The sequence below is a fragment of the Protopterus annectens genome, chromosome 7.part0 (assembly GCF_019279795.1).
Source record: "Protopterus annectens isolate FY-2018-M chromosome 7.part0, PAN1.0, whole genome shotgun sequence".
In the NCBI taxonomy this organism is placed as follows: Eukaryota; Metazoa; Chordata; order Ceratodontiformes; family Protopteridae; genus Protopterus; species Protopterus annectens.
This window is the reverse complement of record NC_056739.1, coordinates 1,720,217,089-1,720,239,417: the sequence shown is the minus strand read 5'-3', so window position 1 is coordinate 1,720,239,417 and position 22,329 is coordinate 1,720,217,089. Positions and strand designations below refer to the sequence as shown.

At 42.4% G+C, this 22,329-nt stretch overlaps 1 protein-coding gene across 1 annotated transcript in view; it reads right to left on the bottom strand.

The window, feature by feature from the left end:
* The window catches only part of FURIN (furin, paired basic amino acid cleaving enzyme), a 1,258,063-nt gene that overhangs the window by 788,961 nt on the left and 446,773 nt on the right, over positions 1 to 22,329 (bottom strand). Inside the window, exon 5 of the mRNA XM_044078261.1 lies at positions 19,436 to 19,564. Within this exon, the coding sequence (XP_043934196.1) occupies positions 19,436 to 19,564 (129 nt within the window). The remainder of the gene's footprint in view (positions 1 to 19,435; positions 19,565 to 22,329) is intronic.

Below are 22,329 nucleotides of genomic sequence, written 5' to 3'. Positions count from 1 at the left end.
TTTTAGAAATCAGAGGCATCAGGGTATTGACCACATTTTCTCCCGAGACATGCTCCTCAGCAATGGGTACCAGTGTTGTCTTGGCCAGTTCGGAGCTATCAGAATTATCCTTGGACGTTCTTCTTTGATTTTCAGTAGTACCTTGTGTATCAAGGGAAGAGGTGGAAATGCATATGCTGTCAGGCCTTTCCAGCTGAAGGATAGAGAGTCCACCTTCCATGCAAATGGGTGGAATGTCCTTGTGCAGAATTTTTTGAGCTGGTGATTTAGTGGGGAAGCGAATAGATCTATTTGTGGCATTCCCCATTTCTTTGTGATGGCCTTGAAGATGTCCGGGTGTAGCATCCATTCGTGAGCATCCGAGGTGGTTCTGCTTAAAATGTCTGCTAGGGTGTTCTCTTTTCCCGGTACAAATATTGCCTGTAACTGGATGTTGTAGCTGAGAGCCAGATTCCAAAGGTCCAAAGTCATTCTGCATAGGGGGTAAGAATGAGTGCCTCCCTGTTTGTTGATGTACCACATGACTGTGGTGTTGTCTGTCCTTATCATCAAATGGCCTTCTTTGAGGAATGGTCTGAATTTTAGGATTGCCAGTTTTACTGCCAGCATTTCTTTTTTGTTTATGTGCAGGTGCAGTTGGTCCTGAGTCCACAGTCCTTGCACGCATTTGTCCAGCATGTGTGCCCCCCATCCTAGGTCTGAGGCGTCCGTTGTGATGGTTTGGTTTGCTCGAAGTTTGTGGAAGGGTAAGCCTGGGTTTGACTGGCATGCCCGAGCCCACCATAGGAACTCCTGTTTTAAGCATGGGATTAGTGGTATTTCTGTTTCTAAGCTGTGCCTGTGTTGAGACCATAAATTCTTTAGGTACCACTGTAACTTTCTCATATGCAGTCTGGCATGTGGGACCAAGATTATGCATGATGCCATGAAGCCCAAGGCCTGTAGAACTTTTCTTGCTGTTAGTTTGTTCTGCTTTGCTAATGCCAAGAAGTAAAGAGGGAGCTCTTTTTGTTTTTCTGCAGTTAGGAATGCCATCTGTTTTACTGTGTCCAATTCCGCGCCCAAGAAGGTTCTTGTCTGGGATGGTATCAGCCTTGGCTTTTGTAAATTGACTGTGTATCCCAGGGTTTGTAGCAAGTAAATGACCCTTTGTAAATCTGTTGTCAGCTTGCTTTTGTTGTCCGCTTGTAACAGGCAGTCGTCCAGGTATGGATAAATTTGGATTCCCTGTACTCTGCAGTGAGCGATTACTGATGCCAGGCATTTTGTGAATACTCTAGTTAAAAGCAAATATAATTTACCATTGGATGCATTGCATCAGAGCATTATTTTAACTGGTACATATCCATGTAATAAGTGTAAAGCCTGTAAATATATTGTATCCAAGTTTTCATACATTAATGGTATTAGATTTAGTACTAAACATAATTTCTCTTGTACTTCTGAGTGTATTATATATGCATTACAATGCCCATGCCATAAGACTTATATTGGTGAAACGAAATGTGCCTTTAAGGTGAGGCTTTTAGAACATATTAGGGACATTGAAAACAAAAAAGAAACTAGCCCTGTAGCCATGCATTTTTTGAATGCACATAATGGTGTTAGTAAAGGACTGCAGGGTACTGTTTTGGAACAAATACAAGTAACTGAATATAATAATGTAAATATTAAATCAGCTCTATTGTATAAAGAAGCTGTATACATGCTGAAATTTAAAACAATGTCTCCTTTGGGTCTAAATGAGGATTTTAATTGGAGAGTGTTATTTAATTAATTGCCAATTTTTATTAATTAATTGTATAATTGGCATTTTGTTTTAGTATAAAATGTACTGTGGTTTACTATGGTCTTTACTCCTTGAAGGCTGTGGCCGAGACGTCAGAGTTCTTGAGTTCTTTTAAATAAACTATTGTTGGTGGATCGTTTGGCTGTTGTTTTCCCATCTATCCAGCACCCTGGAATCTCTATCAGAAGGGGTAGGATTTTTAGCAGTAGAGGCTTTAATGCCCTTGGGACCCTGAAAAATGGTTTTGGGATCAGCAGTAGGATTTTTGAAAAGGAATTTGTGGGAGTCAGGAATCATGTAGTATCTGTCTGGCTTAATAGGAGCCAGAGGCACAGAATCAGGAGTCGTAATGAATTCTGAAAAACACATCAACAATGTTTAAACAGGAGGTATATGCGGAGGAAGAAGAAAATCCCTAAGTCTCTTTTTAGATTCAGAGAAATCCTGACTTTCAAAAGAGAAATCCACAGGGGGAGAAACAGCAGGAATGGAATCTTCAGCATCAGAGTCCTCATAAGTAGGTATAGATAAATCCTGTTCAGCAGAAGAATCAGAAGAAATAGAATCCTGATCAGAAGATTCATAATCAATGCCTTGCCTTGGCCTCTTAACAGTAGGGGGTTGGCTACCCCTGATCAAGGTAATTAAATCTTCAGCCATTTTGATCATTTGCTTTTTAGGCATAGGGGCCTGCACACGAGACCCAAGCGTCGTTTTTTTAGACAGAGAAGTAGATTTTGGCCTTAGTTTTGAAGATGGCATCAGTTTAATATACAAATCTTTAGGCCTGAAAACACCCTCAGAAACCAGTGCCTGCAAAGTGGCTCTGGACCCATCTAAGGTAGAGACATCCGCGGGTTTAATACTTAAAACATCTCGCGGCACACCAGACTCTGAATGGGTCTCAGTAGAGGCCTGCAAATCAAAAGTAGCGGGCATCAGGGGCTGCGAAAGCGCCTCACTGAGTACTGGCAAACTAGCGACTGGCTTAGGGAAGCGTCGTCAGTTTTGGACCTCGACGGCCTGTCTCTGTCTTTTTCTTTGCATTTTTTAGGTATTCCAGTAGTCTGATTGCTAACAGACGTCATTTCTGGATAGTTAAATCATGAGCCAAAATATTAAGATGCAAAAATAAACCGACGTTTAATAATGCGTTGATTAAATCTACACAAAATCGGCAACAAGGTACATTATGATTAGGGCCTAGGCAAGGGATACAGTACAAATGAAAATCCTTATGAGGTATTTGCTTCTCACAAGTAATGCAATTATTAACTTTTACTGACATCGGTAAGGAGCAAGAAAAAATTTCCCCAATGGGGTACTTAGCTTTTAGTTGAAGACTTTGGTTCTGAAACTTGAAAACGAAAATTTCAGGTGTCGGACGACTGGCACTTGCGAACTGCTTCTGCTTTGAGCACCGCGCAGCGAGAAAGACTGATTTAATGGTGTCGGCTGCATGTTTTATACCCCTGATGACCTGACGTCATGGAAGAAGGGACAGCAACTGACGCAGGACCAAAGACTTTATTAATCAGGCCGACTGAGGGCTACCTGCAAGCAGATAACCCAAATGTAATGACTGCAACAGTGAAACACAAAGAACATCTCTTGGTAATGAGATGTGCCACATAGGACTTTCTGACCACAGTGTCAATGTGGTGGTCAAAGGAGAGGTTGCCTTCAACCTGTTACCCCAGATCTCTTATAACGCATTCAGTGGGCTACCATCAATGTGGTAATTAGTGGGAACGGAGTTTTTCCCAAAGGGAATGATAAAGCATTTTTTGGCATTAAGCTTAAGGCCAGCAGATTACCCAAATGTAATGACTGCAACAGTGAAACACGAAGAACATCTGACAACACAGCCGGGTGAGCCTCCGGGTTTGTAATGACCTCGAAAGAAACACCTGGCAGAGACTGGACAGCAGAGGATTCCGGTCATACCTTTTTCACCTCCTTCTTCCCCAACAGCTGACCCTCGGGGCTGGAGATTCCTTCCATTGCATCTTTAGCGAGAAGCTTAAGACACGGACTCTCAAGAAACAAGGAAAGGGAAAAAAGTCTACTGCTAACCGTTTCTGGAACAAATGCCTGACAAACAGAACAATAAGTACGGTCATCAGAAGCGCCTAGACAAAAAAAAAAAAAAAGACACTTATTGTGGTGGTTTATATGGGGAATCTGTCTCCCACACTAGCATTTACCCTTCCTGGAAAAAAAAAAAACAAAATTCCACCAGGGCACATTTTTGCAACTGTAACAGAAGTCAGCAAACAGGCACAGGAAGTCACTGAAGAAAGAAAATGCATTCAACTGGTAGAAAACGGACACAGGTAAATAGACCGATGGTAAAAAGATGCATTCAGACTGACAACAAAGAAGTTCTGATTATGGTATGCCTGAATGTCACCTTTATGCCCTATGCTATGGAAGGAGCATTTGGGTGACATAGGTTCATAGGTGTGTACTAAGATAATGGCCCTGGGGCCTTTACAAGCCTAGCTCATAGAAGTGCCCTGGCATTGTACTGCCCATCATTGGAGTGATCCCCGGGGTGTACTTTCTATTTCCCATCCACTCATCAAGATTTCTCTTGAAGAGGGCTAGTGAGGTGCTCTGCTTGACATGTATGGGAAGTCTATTCCAGAGCATGGGGAGTCTCTGGGTTATGAAACCTGTCCTCCAGCATGTTCTGTTGACTGTGGTAATGAGGCTGAGGTCTCCGCAGCATGTGGTGCCGAGGGATTGGGATTTCTTTAGATGTAACATTTCTAACAGAACTGGGTCAGACATGGCTTTGTTAGTCAAGCAGAGATCGCCTCTTAGTAGAAGATATGATACAGAGAATATCTGGAGTTTTTTGAGTATGTCTATGTAGGACATGTGTTTAAGGCCTAGGATCCTCTTCATGAGGTACTTTTGTGGCCTCTCCAGCTGCTGCAGGTGTCTAGTGAGGTACATGCCAAATGGGGCATTAAACTCTATGATTGGTCTAATGAGGGAAGAGTAGAGAAAAATGGTGACCTCTTTCTTCCTGGATGCAAAACCCTTGGTAATGAGATGTGCCGCATAGAAAGACTTTGACCACAATGGCAACATTTGCATACCTTTTAAAATCAACAAGTTGTCTTTAGTAGACTGGCTGGAAGTTTGGGCTTCCACAGCAGGAAATCCCATCTGTTAATAACACTACAGCAGTAAATGTAAGGACATCCTCCTGTCCTCCCTGGACTTTACCATATGTCTGCAAAAATCCAACACTGTTCCATCCAGCAGGACAGCTTTCCCTGGGGGCCCTCCTGGACTCTTCTCTTCAGCAAGCCTTCCCTCACCAGACAAGGTCTCCTTTTTGACCCCTTACTTCAAAATAATCCAGCAGAAACAATGCATCTCAGACATAGAGTTTGTCCAGGCACTGGGCTAAATAGCATCTTGTATCCTCATAGTCCCCCTGGCTAGGCTGTACATGAGGAAACTCCAGTGGTACCTCAAAGATGTGTGTTGCCAACACTCAGTCCCAGGTGACCGAGATACAGCTGATTCCTTGCCTCAAGGAGGAGTCTGCATAGTGGGCACAGGCTTGTGCACAAAATCAGGGCTTTCCATTCAGATTCACTCCCCATGGCCAGAATCTGACCACATATGTCTAGAGAGAGCAGTGGGGGCTCAATTCCAATCCCAAGGGAAGTGGAAGACTCGGTTCAAGGACAAGCACAAACTGGAAAGAGCTCAGGGCAGTGCAAAAAGGCCTGGCATCTTTAAAAGAAAAATGGGAGCCAGGTGTCCTGTTAGTCAAGACTGACACCACAGTCATGTGGTATATATACAAGAAATGGGACACCCACTCCTACCCTCTATCTTTTAGAAATGCAGGTTTGAGAAAGTGCTCACTCTCTGGGGTTGCACCTCCTGGCACAATACCTTCTAGGTGTCCAAAATACTGTAGATCAGCTCAGCAGAAACCTGATGGACCCCTACAAATGGCATTTGCATTCGGAAATATTTCCCAATGTGGTCCAGAGATGGGGAGTCCCACAGATAGACATTTCTGCCACCAAGGAAAATGCCCAATTGAAAAGATTCTTCTCCAGGAACAAATAGCAATCAGCCTGAAGAACAGATGCTTTCTCTTTCCCTTGGACTCATCTTTTCATTTATGCATTCTCTTGCTGCCTCTTCTCCCTCAGGTGCTTTTAAAGACAACAGAACAGGGCCCAAGGGCAATATTGACAGTCTTAGACTAGCCCAGGCAGTGCTTCTATCCTCTGCTTCACAAACTCACCAACCACAGTTGATGGCTGTTGCCTCAGAGAGTCATCTAACTCAGGACAAGGGAAGGATTAGGTACCCCTACCTGCAGATGCTCAGCTTTGGAACTTGGATAATTCCACAACATTCAGGACCAAGCCTGCCCTACACAAAACAGATTCAGGACATTAAGGAGGCTAGAAGACCTAGCACTAGAAAAGCATACTGGGCTAAATGGAAAAGTCTCAGCTGTAGCACCAGAATCTTGATTCAGCCCAGATTTCCTTCATTCTAGACTACCTGGCTAGTCCGGTTGATAAAGGCCTTTCCTACTCCTCCATTAAAATCCATGCAGCTGCCATTTCGGCCCATATTACCCACTCTTCTTGTCTTTTGACCATCCTCTGTTAAAGCAATTTCTTAGGGGAGTCATCCACATCAGACCTCCCAGGAGGCCACCTTCCCTCCACGGGACCTTAATTTTGTTCTGGAAAAACTGAATGTGCCTCCTTTCACACCAGCAGCCTATGCCCATCTAAAGTTCTAATTTGGAAAACTGCCCTTCTGCTGCCTCTCACCTCAGCTAGAAGAGTCTCTGAGCTGCAGGCTCTCATGGCGGTGAAGCCATTCCACATCTTCCACCCAGGTAGGGTTTCTCTCAGAAGTAACCCTTCCTTCATGCTCAAGGTGGTCACGGACACTTCTCTTAAATCAGGCCTTTCACCTACCCACATTCTTTTCCAACCCCCAGAACCAAGGGGAAAGAATACTTCATTCTTTGGATGTGCATAAGCAGCTCCATTACTATCTTGACACAACAAAAGCCTTGAGAAAATCTGACCAACTCTTTGTGACCTTTGCCCAGACTCTGATGGAAAACCAGCTTCTAAACAGACCATCTCAAAATGGATCTCCCACTGCATCTTATTTTGTTACAGCCATCATGGAAAAAAGTTGCCTGAGGCTCTAAGATCACACTCAACTAAGGCTACTGTTACCTCTGCTGCCTCTGGAGTCCCTACTAAGAACATTATGGAAGTTGCCACCTGGTCATCCGTGCACACCTTCACCAAACACTACCACCTAGTAGCCTTTTCCAGGTCTAGAACAGGATTCACTGCCACTCTGCAGGGCATCCTAATCGCCTTCCACCCGCATTTCAGCTTTGGGCATCTTCTCACAAGTCAGGACTATGTAGGATATCAGGAAGGAAATTTCCTTCATTTATCTATTTGTCTGACACCTGCTGAAGGGGAACTGTGATTACTATTGGGCTTTTATTTTAATTATGAAGCTACCAAGATTCTGGGATTTCAGTTTTTTTTTTTCTAACTGCATTTTTAACACCTTTACTGAATCATCACTTAAGACATAAGCAAACACATTTCTTTGTGAACTGCTTATCCAATCACTTCTCCACCAAAACATTATTCTGCATGCATTGTTCTCACAGTTTGTTTTTTTCTGTGTAATTTGCTCCAACCCTTTCCTAAAGATTCCACTTCTAGTTATTTTATATCGGTTACAATATGCAACCCTACAAATACAGTTGGTGTAGACTGATTTCCATTTTCTAGCAATTGCTTTTTAGGTAGCCACCAGAAGTAAACTTAGCAAAGCCTTATATATATCCAGGCAATTCAGATATTGTATCCCAGCTCAAAAAATCATTTTCTTAGTTACACCCATTTGCTCAACCAATATTTCTTACAGAGTACTCTCTAGGGAATTGCTGAAGTTTGCCAACTAATCACCCTCCTACAACATATGTTCCTATTACCTTTTTCTTCCCCATACATTTGCCATCTATCCAAGAAAAAATCTTTGGAGCCTGCTTGGGTATAAAAATACCTATGCAAACACGTCCAATCAGATATCCCAATTCTTCCAGAATCTGTTGCATACTTGGCAGTTATCATATGTTCTCTCATTGTTTACTTGTGAATTGCTTACCCAGTCTCTCTTACCAATCTTTTCTAACCTCCTGTGATTTCTATAGTTATCATGCTATATTTTACATGCCCTACTAATTATCCCTTTAACAGCAGCTTCTGTTCTAGGTTCAACTTAAAAAAAAACTTTACCAGAGCAGGTCTTCCACTTAGGATTCCCCTAGCCTTTTCTCTTCGACTATACTCTGATATCAATCCCTGATAGGGAAGACAGACTCTGGCCTACAGTCTAAATGTCTCCTTGGCCTCTTCCCATTCTACTACATTTTCCTCTATAGTTATATGGTCCCAATACATTTGTTCCTTTGCCACTTCTCTCCAATAAATTCCATTCCCTCTCTTGCCTATTCTCTGTAACCCTGATTGCAGCCACCCCTATAAGCAAAATCTCCTTTGTCCATTCTCATTCACACATGATTAATAAGCTAATAGTACAAAAGCCTTTACAAGCCTTGCCAATAAAACCCAAGATATAAAAACATTGTAACTTAATTCCCCACATATGGGATGGGGTAATATCAGGATGATGGGCCTTTGGGTGTTGGAGCCCTGAGTCATTTTACATTTACACAATACTTCCTAAAGATCACAGAGACAATGCCTCACAACAAGAGAATTCCTCAGCATTAGGATACATGGCACATGGCATCCTGTATTCCTCATGGTTCCCTTGGCCAGGCTACACATGAGGAAACTCCAGTGGTACCTCAAATGTGTGGTGCCAGCATGCACAACCCCTCTCAACCTTGATACAGCTGATTCCTTGCCTCAAGGAGGAATTTGCATAGTGGGCATGAGCTTGTGCTCATTGTGATGGCCTCTCTAGCCCGAGCCAGTAATCAAGGAGCCACAATCTTCACCATTAACACCGGTGAGAGACTGCCACTAATAACAGGAATGGATTTAAACAGTATTTTAAGATGCAGCTCTCTGCATCAAGCACAATTTCCCCAAACAACACACAGGGAACACTCTCCAAAACTGGGACTGGACTCTGTCTCTCCATATCCCAAATAAGACTCACTTTGGAGCACTGTCCCAGTTCCAAGTAGCTGACACACCCACACCTGGGTATTTGACTTTCTCACACACACACACACACACACACACACACACACACACACACACACACACACACACACACACACTACTGTGAAAGGCTGGCACAGATTTACTGTGTCCCCCTCTACCCAGACTATAAGGTAACCACACTGCCACCAGTCAGCTACACTCAGGCCCTTACAAGGGTATCCAATTATGCTGAGTAAAATCAATACTGATATAAATGGTAGACTAACCAAGCCAGGCTTTTCGGAGTGGCCACGGCATCACTAAAATAAGTACAAGTACTCTCAAAATGTTTAAAGTATTCTCTAAAAAAACAGCCGCAATGAAAGGTATAAAATATTTAATAATAAATAAAATAGAAAACATTAGAATACTAAAAGTACAATAAACAGCAAATTTTCAGTTACAGGAGAAATAAAGTACAGTTTTGTACCTACCATAAATGTAGATGTCCGATAGGTATGCATCTGCAGTCATAACACATGGGTTGTCCTGCCTCAGGCAGCCCTTCGGTCGGCCGGATTCCAAAGTCTGGGTCTGGCCTCGGCTGATGTCGCACTTTCCCGGCGCGAGCGTCTGGGGTATAAAAGCATCAGCCGACGCCATTTTCCTCAGTTTTTCTTGCCCCAGATGCCAGGTGCCCTCTAGGAAGGATAAATTTGGATAAATGCTGAAAAGTTCCAAACATTTGCAAATTATATACAAGAATAAACAAACAAATACACCATAACAGATTCCCCCAGCTAGCTAAAAGAGGGGTAAGCACCCTAGGAATACCACAGAGGGGAAGGAGGGAGGGTAATCCTGACTGCAGATGCATACCCATCGGACATCTACATTTATGGTAGGTACAAAACTGTACTATGTCCTTCAAGGATGCATCTGCAGTCATAACATATGGGTAGAATACCATAGCCAATCTGGGGGAGGAGGTACTAAGAAAAGGATGGTGTAGTTAAGATCCCCTGCAGGACTGCAGTTGCAAACCCTGCTCTGGATCTAGAGTATAAAGGTAGATTGTAATGCTTGGCAAATGTATGCACGGAGCTCCAAGTAGCAGCTTCTAAAATGTCCTTGGTAGCCACCCCGTAGGAAGGCTGTAGTGGTGGCCGTGGCCCTTGTGGAGTGAGGCCTGATATTTTCAGGAACTGTCTTTCCATGAAAGGAGTAGCAAAAGCGAATGCAATTTCCTATCCATTTTGAAATTGTCTGTTTGGAAATTGCTCTTCCTTGCACCCCAGCTGCATATGCTACAAAAAGTTGGTCAGTTTTTCTGCTAGTTTTTGTTCTGTCCAAGTAGTAGCGTAGTTGTCTGTGTATATCCAGGGTGTGCAATAGTTTTTCCCCTTTATTCTGTGGATTAGGGAAGAACGTAGGCAAGTGAATAGCTTGGTTCAAGGATACCCTAGATAGCACCTTTGGCATAAAAGTAGGATTGGTTCTTAGTGACACTCTGTCCTGGTGGAAGATTAGAAAAGGTTGCACTGCCATTAATGCTTGTAACTCAGATACTCTTCTTGCTGAAGTGTTTGCCAGAAGGAATGCAGTTTTCCAAGATAGAAACTGTAGATCCGCTGATGCTGCTGGTTCAAAAGGAGGTAATGTCAGTTTTTCCAGCACAAAGTTGAGATCCCAGGCAGGTATAGGGGGTCTTATTGGAGGTTTAACATTTTTGATTCCTCTCAGGAATTGTCTGAGGAGAGGGTGTGAGAAGATAGGTGGATCCACATTGTATTCTGCTGAAATTGCTGAAGCATGAATCTTAATGGAAGAAAAGGACAGGCCATTGTGGAACAATTCTGCTAAATATTCAAGGATATGCGCTAGGTTTGCCACTGTGACATCTGTGCCCTTTGATGTGCTCCAAATGAGAAATCTCTTCCATTTAGCTGAGTATGTCTTCCTTGTGGAAGGCCTGCGAGCCTCCAGGATAATGTCCTTCACCCTCTGAGATAAAACAGTTTGGTTGGGATTTAAGGAATTTTCCAGGCAGTTAGCTGCAATGTTTTCAAGTTGGGATGCAGGGTCTTGAAATTGTTCTGCATTAGAAGAAGAGGCCATAGGGGGAGAGGCCATGATTTTGCCCGAGACATGCTTCTCAACAGTGGATACCAGTGTCGTCTTGGCCAGTTCGGAGCTATTAGTATCACTTTTGGCTGTTCCTCCCTGATCTTCAGTAGAACCTTGTACATCAATGGGAGAGGTGGGAAGGCATATACCATTAGGGCTTTCCAGCTGAAAGAGAGAGAGTCCACCCTCCAAGCTTGTGGGTGGTATATGTCCTTGAGCAGAATGTCTTCAGTTGATGGTTGAATGGGGAGGCGAACAGATCTATCTCCGGCATTCCCCATGTCTTTGTTATGAGTTTGAAGATGTCTGGGTGCAGCATCCATTCGTGTGCATCCATAGTAGTTCTGCTTAAGCTGTCTGCCAGTGCATTTTCTTTCCCTGGCACGAATTGGGCCTGTAGTTGGATATTGAGATTCAGGCATAGATCCCACAGACTCATAGCCATCCGGCACAGAGGGTAAGAATGTGTGCCTCCCTGTTTGTTTATGTAACACATGACTGTGGTGTTGTCTGTCCTTATTAACAGATGTCCTTGTTGGAGGAAGGGTTTGAACGCCTCGATTGCATGCCTCACTGCCAGCATTTCCTTTTGGTTTATGTGCATGCTTAGCTGCCCTTGAGGCCATAGGCCTTGGATACATTTGTCCTCCATGTGTGCTCCCCATCCTCGGTCTGAGGCGTCCGTGGTGATGGTCTGCCTTGTTCTTGGTTTGTTGAAAGGCAACCCTCTGTTGGATTGGCAGGCCTGAGCCCACCACAGGAATTCCTTTTGAAGGCATGGAATGATTGGTATCATGGTTTCTAAACTGTGACTGTGTTGAGACCATACACTCCTTAGGTACCATTGTAATTTCCTCATATGCAGTCTGGCATGTGGGATTAGAATTATGCAGGATGCCATGTAACCCAGGGCCTACAGGATTTTCCTTGCAGTAAGCTGAGTTTGTCTTGTCAGAATCATGAAGTAATCTGGAAGTTGTTTTTGTTTTTCTTCTGTGAGAAAGGCCATTTGGGTGTTTGTGTCCAGATCTGCACCCAAAAAGGTTATCCTTTGGGATGGTACTAGTCTTGACTTTTGGATGTTGACTGTGTATCCCAAGGTCTGTAACAGGTGTATGGCATAGGCCAAGTCCTTTAACAATTTTTTCTTGTTGTCCGCTTGTATTAGGCAGTCGTCCAGGTATGGATAAATTTGAATTCCCTGTAGTCTGCAATGAGCAATTACTGATGCCAGGCATTTCGTGAATACTCTGGGTGCAGTAGATAAGCCAAAAGGCAATGCTGAGAGTTGATAATGCTCTGATCCTGCAAGAAATCTGAGGTGTCTTCTGCAGCTTGGTCGGATAGGGACGTGCAGGTATGCCTCCTTGAGATCTAGAGTCACCAGCCAAGACTCCTTGCCCAGCATGGGAAGAAGTTGCTGTAGGGTCAGCATTTTGAATTTTGGCACAATGAGATAAGTGTTCAGAGCGGACAGGTCAAGAATAGGCCTCCATTGATTTTCTTTCCTTGGTACAAGGAATAGTCTGGAGTAAAATTCTTGGCCTTGTTCTGAGCATGGTACCTTTTCTATAGCTTTCATCTGAAGTAAATTGCTGATTTGTCTTAAAGCCTCTGCCTTCTGATTTGGTGGAAGGTTTGGCATTCCTCTTCTTTTTGGCAAAGTGTGGAAGTGAAACCTGTATCCTTTGTCTATTATTTGCAATGTCCATGTATCCTTTGTAATATAATGCCAGTTTTTTGAGAATAAGGCCAGCTTTCCGCCCAAGGGTGCTTCTAATTGATCGCTGGTAGGCGGAATCAGAGTCAAGTCATTGAGTCTGTCCCGTAGTAGTGGTTGTTGCTGTAGCTGTTGCACTACTCCTCTGGTTGTCAGGCTGCCACTGACGGCCTCTGTAGGAGCCCTTCGATTGACCTCTGCCTCTAGAGTGCCTGTTCCTGCCTCTCTGGGCTCTGTCCGAGTCTAGAAAGGACCAATTCTTTGTAGGCCAGTTTCTGCTGAATCTCGGTGGTTGAACTTGCAGGAAATCTTTAACTGTTTGCACAGATTTTGCTTTTTCTTTGACATTTTTAGAATCTCCTGAGCAGGGGAGCCAAATAAATTTTGTTTCTCCATTGGAGCATCGAGGAGTTTAGCTTTGACATGGTCTGGCAAAGATTGCTCCTTCAGCCAGGCATACCTACGAATAACTGCCCCAGTCATAGCTGATCTAAATGAAGCCTCCAGTGCATCATAGCCACATTTTAAGAAATGATTACTAACCTGCTGTGAGTTATGTACCAAATCCTGAAGGGATTTACAGTCTAGGGGTTCAGGAGAAGAAAGATTCTTATTCAGTTCATCTAACAAATACTCTTGGTACTGTATCATATGGAATTGACAGTTTAATGCCCTGACAGAAAGAGTTGCAGATGTATACACCTTCTTTCACCATCTCTCTAAAGCTCTAGACTCTCTTTCAGAGGGTAGAGGATTTTTGGCAGTAGCGACTGCAACCCCTTTAGGGCCCTGAGAAATAGTTTCTGGGTCTGCAGAATGGGCTTTATACAGATGGAAATGAGAATCCGGGACCCTGTAATATCGGTCAGGTTTGGCAGGGGCCGGAGGAAGAGTATCAGGGGCTGTACAGACATCATTGTACACATCATCAATTACATTTAGAACAGGAGGTATAGCTAAGGGCCTATGCTGAAGCAAATGCAAAAAGGTCCTTAATCTTCTTCTAGAATCAGAGAAATCCTGACCTTGCCATTGAAAGTGCTCTCTCATGGAGTGTAAAGTCTCCCCAAAGGAAAACTCTTCAGGAGGGGAGGCCGAGGGGATAGATTCCTCTGCATCTGAATCCTCATAAGGCGAGTAAGGCCCTTCCTGGTGGTCTGACAACTCAGATCCATCCGTGGAATCATCTGAGGAATGTGGTTCAGAGGGGTCAGTCCTGGGCCTTTTGTCTGGAGGAGGTTGAGAGGCCCTGTCCGGGTGAGGTTGTGAACCCCTAATTAAGGAGATAAGGTCCTCAGCAAGGCTGAGGATCTGTGAACTAGAGGAAGGCCTCTGGGGAGCAGATCTGGCAGGCAAAACTTTAGAAAGTTTGGCAGCTTTAGCCCTAGAAAAGGCCTTAATGGACATAGAAGCTGGGGGCCTAGCTGCCCCACGTGCAGGGGTAGAAATGTCCAAAGGTAAGGTGTCGGACAATTCCTGAACACTAGCTTCGGTAGGTAGTTCTGAAGCAGACTCAGCCGGGGCCTCTCGGGCCTCGGTGGTTGGGAGCATGGTTTCGGAAGAAGGAATAACAGAGGACTCTGTTTCGGCCGAAACAGAGACACTCGCCGTAGGCCTAGCCGTGGTTTCAGCCAAAACCGCGGGCCGCGAGTGTCTGTCCTTTTCCTTGCGTTTTTTGGCCATATGCGAAGTCGGAGTCTCCGACGGCATTTTATAAGCAAAAGCGGCTCCAAAAAATTCCTCTGCGAACTCCGACCGACGTCTAAGAGTTCGTTGGTTGAAGGAGGCACAGGCTAAACAGGCCGATATGTCGTGGTCTGGGCCTAAGCAAGGAAGGCAGTAAGAATGGAAATCCTTATGAGGTATTTGTTTCCCACAAGTTAAACAATTATTTACTTTGTCTGACATTGGCTGAGGCAAGAAAGAGTCCCCAATGGGGTACTTAGCTTTTTTCGAAGTCTTCGGTAGCTGAAATCACTGGATCTGACCGACCGGCACTTGCGAACAGCTTCTGCTTCAGGCACCGCGCGGCAAGAAAGACTGAGGAAAATGGCGTCGGCTGATGCTTTTATACCCCAGACGCTCTGACGTCGGGGAAAGTGCGACATCAGCCGAGGCCAGACCCAGACTTTGGAATCCGGCCGACCGAAGGGCTGCCTGAGGCAGGACAACCCATATGTTATGACTGCAGATGCATCCTTGAAGGACATCAATAACAGCTGGACGGATTCAAACCTTTTGTTTTAGCTGATCCAGGATGGTTTGATGATATTTAATCATGTGAAATTGACAGTTGAGAGCCCTCATGGTTAGGGTGGCTGAGGTATATACTTTTTTCCCAAATTTGTCAAGGACCATGCTCTTTTTATCCATATGCAACAAATTTCTAGCTCTCACCTCTTTGGGTCCTGGGGTAACCACCTCTGGATCAGCAGATGGATTTTTGAAAAAGCATTTGTGGGTGTCCTGCACCCTATAAAACCGGTCTGGTTTTCAACGGGCTGGGGAAAAAAAATCAGGATTCAAGGATGAATCTAGGAAGACATCCTCAACTACCTCTAAACTAGGGAAAATAGCAAGAGGTTTTGTTCTGGCAGATCCAGGAATTCCCTTATTCTCTTTTTAGACTGAGGATATTCCTGTGATTCCCACTGGAAATGTTCCCTCATAACATGGAGTCTCTTCAAAGGTAATATCCTCTCGGGGGGGGGGGGGGGGGGCAGATGCCAGGTTCTTTTCAGAATTAGATTCCTCAAAAGTGAGGGAAGGTCCTTCTTCAGAATCAGACCCGCCTAAGTCAGAATTCTCAGAAGATTCAAAAGGATCTGGAAAAACTTCAGAAGTAGGATCCCTTTTCCTTTTTCCTGAGGAAGGATCCATGGTGGCTTGTCTAGATCTGACTATGGAAATCAGGTCTTCAGCTATCGTAACCAAGTCTTGCTGATATCCCTGAGAAAGGCAGCTGATAGGCCTAAGAGAATGACCTGCAGAAGCACCCCTGTTAGGAGTCGCTTTGACCTTAGTCCTACGGACATCCAAAATTCTGACACCTGCATCGGAGAAATGAGAAACTGGTGTAGGCAGAAGCCGCAAGGAGCCTCAGCCAGTTAAAGTGCGGTCATTGGAAGCAGAGCTCTGCTAAGCAGCCCTGGACCCGACCAACGAGCTGAAAGTAAGGGCTTGTGCAGAAGTAGAGGGATACAGTGGCATGTCAGACTCCAAAAGGGTCTCGACAGAGGCCTGCGCCAACAACTCAGACATAGAAGGTGGCTGAGAAAGTAACTCTCCTTCAATGATCACAAGCCTAGAAGGAAAAACAGATGGAAAATGGTTGTCGTTCAAGGCCCTAAGCTTGGGTCTCTAATCTTTTTGGACAAACCATTAACCGAAGAACCATAAAAACTCAAAATCCAGCAAGAAACAGTCACCACCAATACCAAAACACGGATTTATTTAACACTTTCGCCAAAGTTAATATCAAATGACTTCCACAGAATACAAAATCACTTAAACACCAGTTATTTAAATACAACAAAAATCACGACAAACTCAACCAATAAAAATGTCAATAATAAATGAGATAATTTTGCAATAATTAAGAGTAAAACCATTCTCCTAATCAACTTAATCACACACAACTTTAAAATAAACAAATAAGTCAACATTAAAAAACTGTGACAATAAGACATAAAACCAGTGTGTCAAAAATTGAAATCATTCATATATTATATGACCTGAGCCTTAATAAACTGCCTATACTGATAGAATCATTCAAACCTGGGGGGACTGATGCATTAAGCCTAACCTGCCAACAGAGTTCTTTAAACTCTAGTAAGTCCTCCCATGGTCCCCCTCTCATTTCTATTTTTACCCCTTCTAGTACTGCAAATTTAAATTCGTGTGTGGGACTTTTTTGCATGTGCTTAAATAAAACATTATTCATGTTGGAATTTCTAAAATCTCTGACATGCTCATAAACTCTCTCAACTTTCTCTTGGTCTTCCGTATATCCTATAACCCTATATCCTTTACACATTTTGCACAGGGCAGCATACACCACCCCTTTAGAGTTAAATGAAAATCTGCCATTGGGTTTGATAAAAAAAATATTAATTATTCTATCTGTATTGAACACATACTTGCATTGAGTGCAATACCCACACTTTCTTTCATAGTGTACACTTCACACTTCTCATTACTTTCAATCAAATTTTTAATAGTACTTAATGATAAGTATATAATACTTTAAAATAATACTTTGAGGGGAACAAGAAAAGTGTGGGAGTTGCACTCAATGCAAGTATGTGTTCAATACAGATAGAATAATGATTAACAATTTTTTAAATGTTGACTTGTTTACTTTAAAGGTCTATGTGATTACGTTGATTAGGGGAATAGTTTCGCTCTTAATTACTGCTTAATTATCTCATTTATTATTGACATTTTTGTGCTGCGGTAGTGTTGTCGCCTCCCAGTTAGACATTGCCCGTTCGATTCTCAGTTAGAGTGTCTTCTGTGTGGTGACATGCGTGAATGGGCGCTCCTTCGTTGAAGGTTGTGCATTAGGCCTGGCAAGCCAGCACGTAAAAATCTACTGCCAATCATTAGCGGACTGGAGTTCCGCTGTGGCAACCCCTAACCGTGAAAAAGCCGAAAGACACAACAACATTATTGACATTTTTATTGGTTGAGTTTGTCATGTGATTTTTGAAATTTCATATTTAAATAACTTGTGTTTAAGTGATTTTGTATTCTGCGGAAGTCATTTGATATAAACTTTGACAAAAGCGCTAAATAAATCCACTTTTTGATATTGGTGGTGACTGTTTCTTTCGAGCTGGATTTTGAGTTTTGATGGTTTTTCGGTTACTGGCTTGTTTCGGGAAGATTAAACACTAAGGAAGCTAGCTAAGATCTCGGCCCTACATCTGATAGTCCTAGAATTAAAGTGGCCACAAAAATGGCAACTAGGGACGTCGTGATCTAGGCCTAAACAGATGAAACAAAGCAAATGGAAGTCTTTGTATGGAATCTGCTTACTACAGAGGAAATTGTTTACCTTATCTGACATGAGTTAGAGAGAAGAGAGCTCCCCAACGGGGTACTTACCTTTCTGACAAATTCTCTGGTGTGAATTGACGAACCACTGAAACACTGCTTCAGACTCTGATGGCAAAAAAAGACTGGTATCATGACACTGGCTGGCTTCCTATATACCCTAGCGCACGGACGTTGGTTTGGATGTCCATCAGCCTAAGGAGGAGGGGAATTTTTCTCTGGTAGTTGGGCCGGCCAAGGGCTTTCATGGCAGGCAATCCCACAAGTCAGGACTGTAACAGTGAAACATGAAAAACATCCAAGCTGCTGCATCCCACTAAGAAAGGTAGCTGACTCTACCCATGAGAGATGGATTGTCTTTCTGACAAAAGTTAATTCATCTTCCAACTTAGGGTCTTCTACAAAATACATAAAAAAAAAAAAAAAAACATAACAGAAATTCCCTATAGGCAGAGATCCCAACTGTCCCTATTCTTGATGAAAATTCCTATTTTCAGGAGTGATTTAGGATGTCCCAATTTTTGGAGGCATGTCCTTACTTTCAGACTTAATTCAGCCCTTCACACATTTTTTAAATCCTGCCCCATCACATGTGATTTCTGAAGCGGTGTAGTACACAGAAAACCACAACATACTAGTAGCAACAGTAATTCAAACATGACACACATCTTAAAGCTACCATTTTCTGCAGAAAAAAATAAATGACCTTATGTGGTAGAATTTTGTGGCACAGTCCATTAACGTCTACAGATCCGATACGGTCTCTTTGATAATCTGCTTATATTTTCTCTTCATTTTATCACTCTGTTTTTTAAACATGCATTTCTGAGTCCTACTGCAAAGCTTGAAGAGTTTGTGCTATTAGGTATTCAAATTTTATGTTAATTAGATAATCAGATTTTTAGCAGACTATTCCTGTTTTTCAAGGGCCTTTGTTCCTATTTTCAGTGTTTGCAGCATGAGAGGTATGCCTACGGGTCAGATGAAAACTGTTAACATAAAGGTGACGAAATATCATGCAGTTTAACTTCATCTTTTTCAGGGATTCCCTGTATGATTTGGAAAACACCTCCCGTGTGTACTATTTTTAATCTCTGATATTCACAATTCAAACTCACTGATAACCAGGTAGGAGATATAAAGACTTTAAATAAGAAAGTAGTTTCAATACTTCCACTCAAACACATTTGAAAAGTATGGCACACCAAACTAAGTATGCTCATCTTTACTATTCAGTCTTTTGCATTTTATTTACTAGCAGAAATATTTTATTAGAAGAAATGCATTAGAACAATATTCTGAATAAGCATAAAATGGTATCTGAAATTTTCTTTTGTAAGACTTCAACTTAACAGATTAAGAAAAAAAAATTCAACACCGTTTACGTCTTATTTAGCAAAAGCTTTTTGATCCACTTGTTCTTTCTACCTTTGACACAGACATTAAACAATAAAAAAGGAATTTTCCATGTAAGCAATTTAATATAATACATAATGTATATGTGCTATCATCAGAATAGCTACTTACATAATTCTGTATAAGGTCTGGGTGGTTCTTCTCAATTCCATCATCCAGGATAGTCACCACTACTTCTTTTCCAGTGTAGCCCAGCTCCCAGGCTTCTTTAACATTAAGATCTCGCTGATTTGTACTGTGCTGTATGGAGGTTCAAACAAAGTGTCAAAATAATACAGAAAAGAAAGCAGAAGAAAATTACACTGCTTATCAATCAATGGTATTCTAAATGGCAGTTTACAGTCTACAGAAGTATTCATACTTGCCATATGACATGCTGTATGAAAACTTGCTTTCCCCACATCATATACATTTGTGCGTCTCCAACAGCTCTCTATTAATGTAAATAAAACATTTAAAATGTAAATCTCCAACACTAAGAAAGAAATGCATTAACTCAAAACTTAGTGCGGTTGTTTAAAACATATCCCTTGTTTATCACATCAAGCAAGAGTGTTAAGCATGCTTATTTAGGAGAAAGCAAACTGTCATGGACTGCATTTCGACTGCATTTACCTCAAAAAAGAAGATATCAAATGTGTATAAATTAATTATATTTATCAAATATCAAAATTCTATTATTTATTCTAAACACTGGACTAATCTTAATCCTTCAATTACACCAACTCAAAGAACCCAATCGATTAAATCATCCCTAAAAGTATTACCTTTTAAAAAAAACTCTTGTATACCTAATTAATGTTAGTAAACAATGCATATTTGACTCCTGACAGACTTATCAAGTTTCCCCCACACAGCTTCTCCCAGCTGTCCTTTATGTAAATATCAAATAGCTGATTTACTACATATTTTTTGGAGTTGTAAATGCTCTTATAAACCATGGTGTTCCCTAAAGATCAGGCTAGAGAAAATGGGATACGAGAAATCCACCTTATCTTGGGAATTTGCACCATTACATATCCCCTTCCTGGTTCGGTACAACTTGTTTTACATACAATTACTCTTTTTCACTAGTCAAATTCATACTACTCAAAATTAGCTTGACAGATCAAAACTGTCATGGGATGGATTTAGACAAACCGGACTAAAATATAATTCGACACACAAGTTAATAACTAATCAAAATAAATGTTCTTATGATGTACATTATTAGGATAAACTAATGATATTTTACGATTATACATCATATACTTTTTCTCGGAATACTCATAAGAAATTAGCGACGATAAATTAATTTTTCTCAGGCTACCCCTTATTTTCACTGATGTATTACCATATTTATTACCTTACCGGTTAGAAGGCATATACAGGCATTTATCTATTTTGTACATAGTCAGTGTTACAGTTATGTTACTTTGTGTTTTTTTCCTTCCTGTACAATTAATGAGAAGTTATGTACCTACCATAACGTTCCATGTTAGTTGTCTTCTCTCGCCTTCTTTCTTGCTTGATGGGTTTGGAGCCGATCCTCGGCTCCGACTCGGCACTTTGCTAAGCTCGAGAGTCACTTTTACCAGCTCGAGGCAGCCCCATATCCCATGATGCAAGGCGGTAAGTACCCAGATCTCGTTTGTTGTCTATAGGCAATAACACCTAGCATAAAAACTTCCCAAAAGGAAGAAAAAAAGGCAGAGAAAAAGCCTGAAGGATGGTTATGGAGGACCAGAACTGAATGGTCTTAATAAACATACTTCCATGTAGAGAGAAAAAGGTCTGTCCAGGCCAGGGGGAAGGAGGGAGGGTCGCAAGAAAGAAGGAGAGAGAAGACAACTAACATGGAACGTTATGGTAGGTACATAACTTCTCAATGTTAAGTTGTCAATCTCGCCTTCATTCTTGCTTGATGGGACCGCGTCCCTATCACCTCTATCCTGGGTGGCTCAATGGAACAGACTCTTGAGAACTGTAGAGCCAAAACTGGCTCTGTCCCTGGAGGCCAAATCCAATTTGTAATGAGAAACAAAGGTATGAGGAGTGGCCCAAGTGGCTGCTGCACAAATAGTGTCTAATGGAAGTCTAGCTTGAAAGGCTGTGGAAGTGGCAAAGCTTCTGGTTGAATGCGCTTTAGGTTTCGAGCACAGCTGTTTTCCCCTGAGCTGATAAATTTCAGAGATGACAGAAGAAAGCCATCTAGATAAGGACACCTTTGAGACGGGAAGGCCTTTTTTGTTATCAGCATAAGAAACAAAGAGCTGATCGGATCTCCTGAATTGTTTTGTTCTGTCTAAATAATATCGGAGTTGGCGGTGAACATCAAGATAATGTAGCTTTTGTTCCGATCTGTTAGAGTAGTTTGGGAAAAATACAGGAAGGTCAATAGACTGATTCAAATTACTCTTTGAGGCGACCTTAGGTAAAAAGGTCGGATTAGTTCTCAATGATACTCTGTCTTTGTGGAAGACCAAATAGGGGGGACGAACAGAGAGAGCATGAAGTTCAGATACCCTCCTAGCCGATGTAATAGCAACCAGGAATAAAGTTTTCCATGAAAGAAATTTCAGGGAACATGAAACAGCTGGCTCGAAGGGAGGAAGAATCAAGGATGTCAGCACTAAATTTAGGTCCCATTGAGGAGGACGACTCCTGATTGGAGGTTTCAGGAGAAAAATTCCTTTTAAGAAGGCTCTACAAAGCCTGTGGGACATAATGTTGTGATCTGCGAACCCGACATGAAAGTTCGAGATAGCAGCCAACTGAACTTTGACCGTGGTAGAAGAGCCCGCGTGAAAGATTTCCGCTAAGAAATCCAAAACTGCTTGCACTGGAGCAGTAAAAGGATCAATGTTTTTAGCTTTTGCCCAACAAGAAAAGCGCTTCCACTTGCTGGTATAAATCCTTCTGGTAGAGGATTTTAGGGAAGCTACTATGATGTCCCTAACAGGATTAGAGATCATAGGAAGCCTGGCTAAGGAAGGAAGTGGAGCAACCATGCTGTGAGGTTGAGA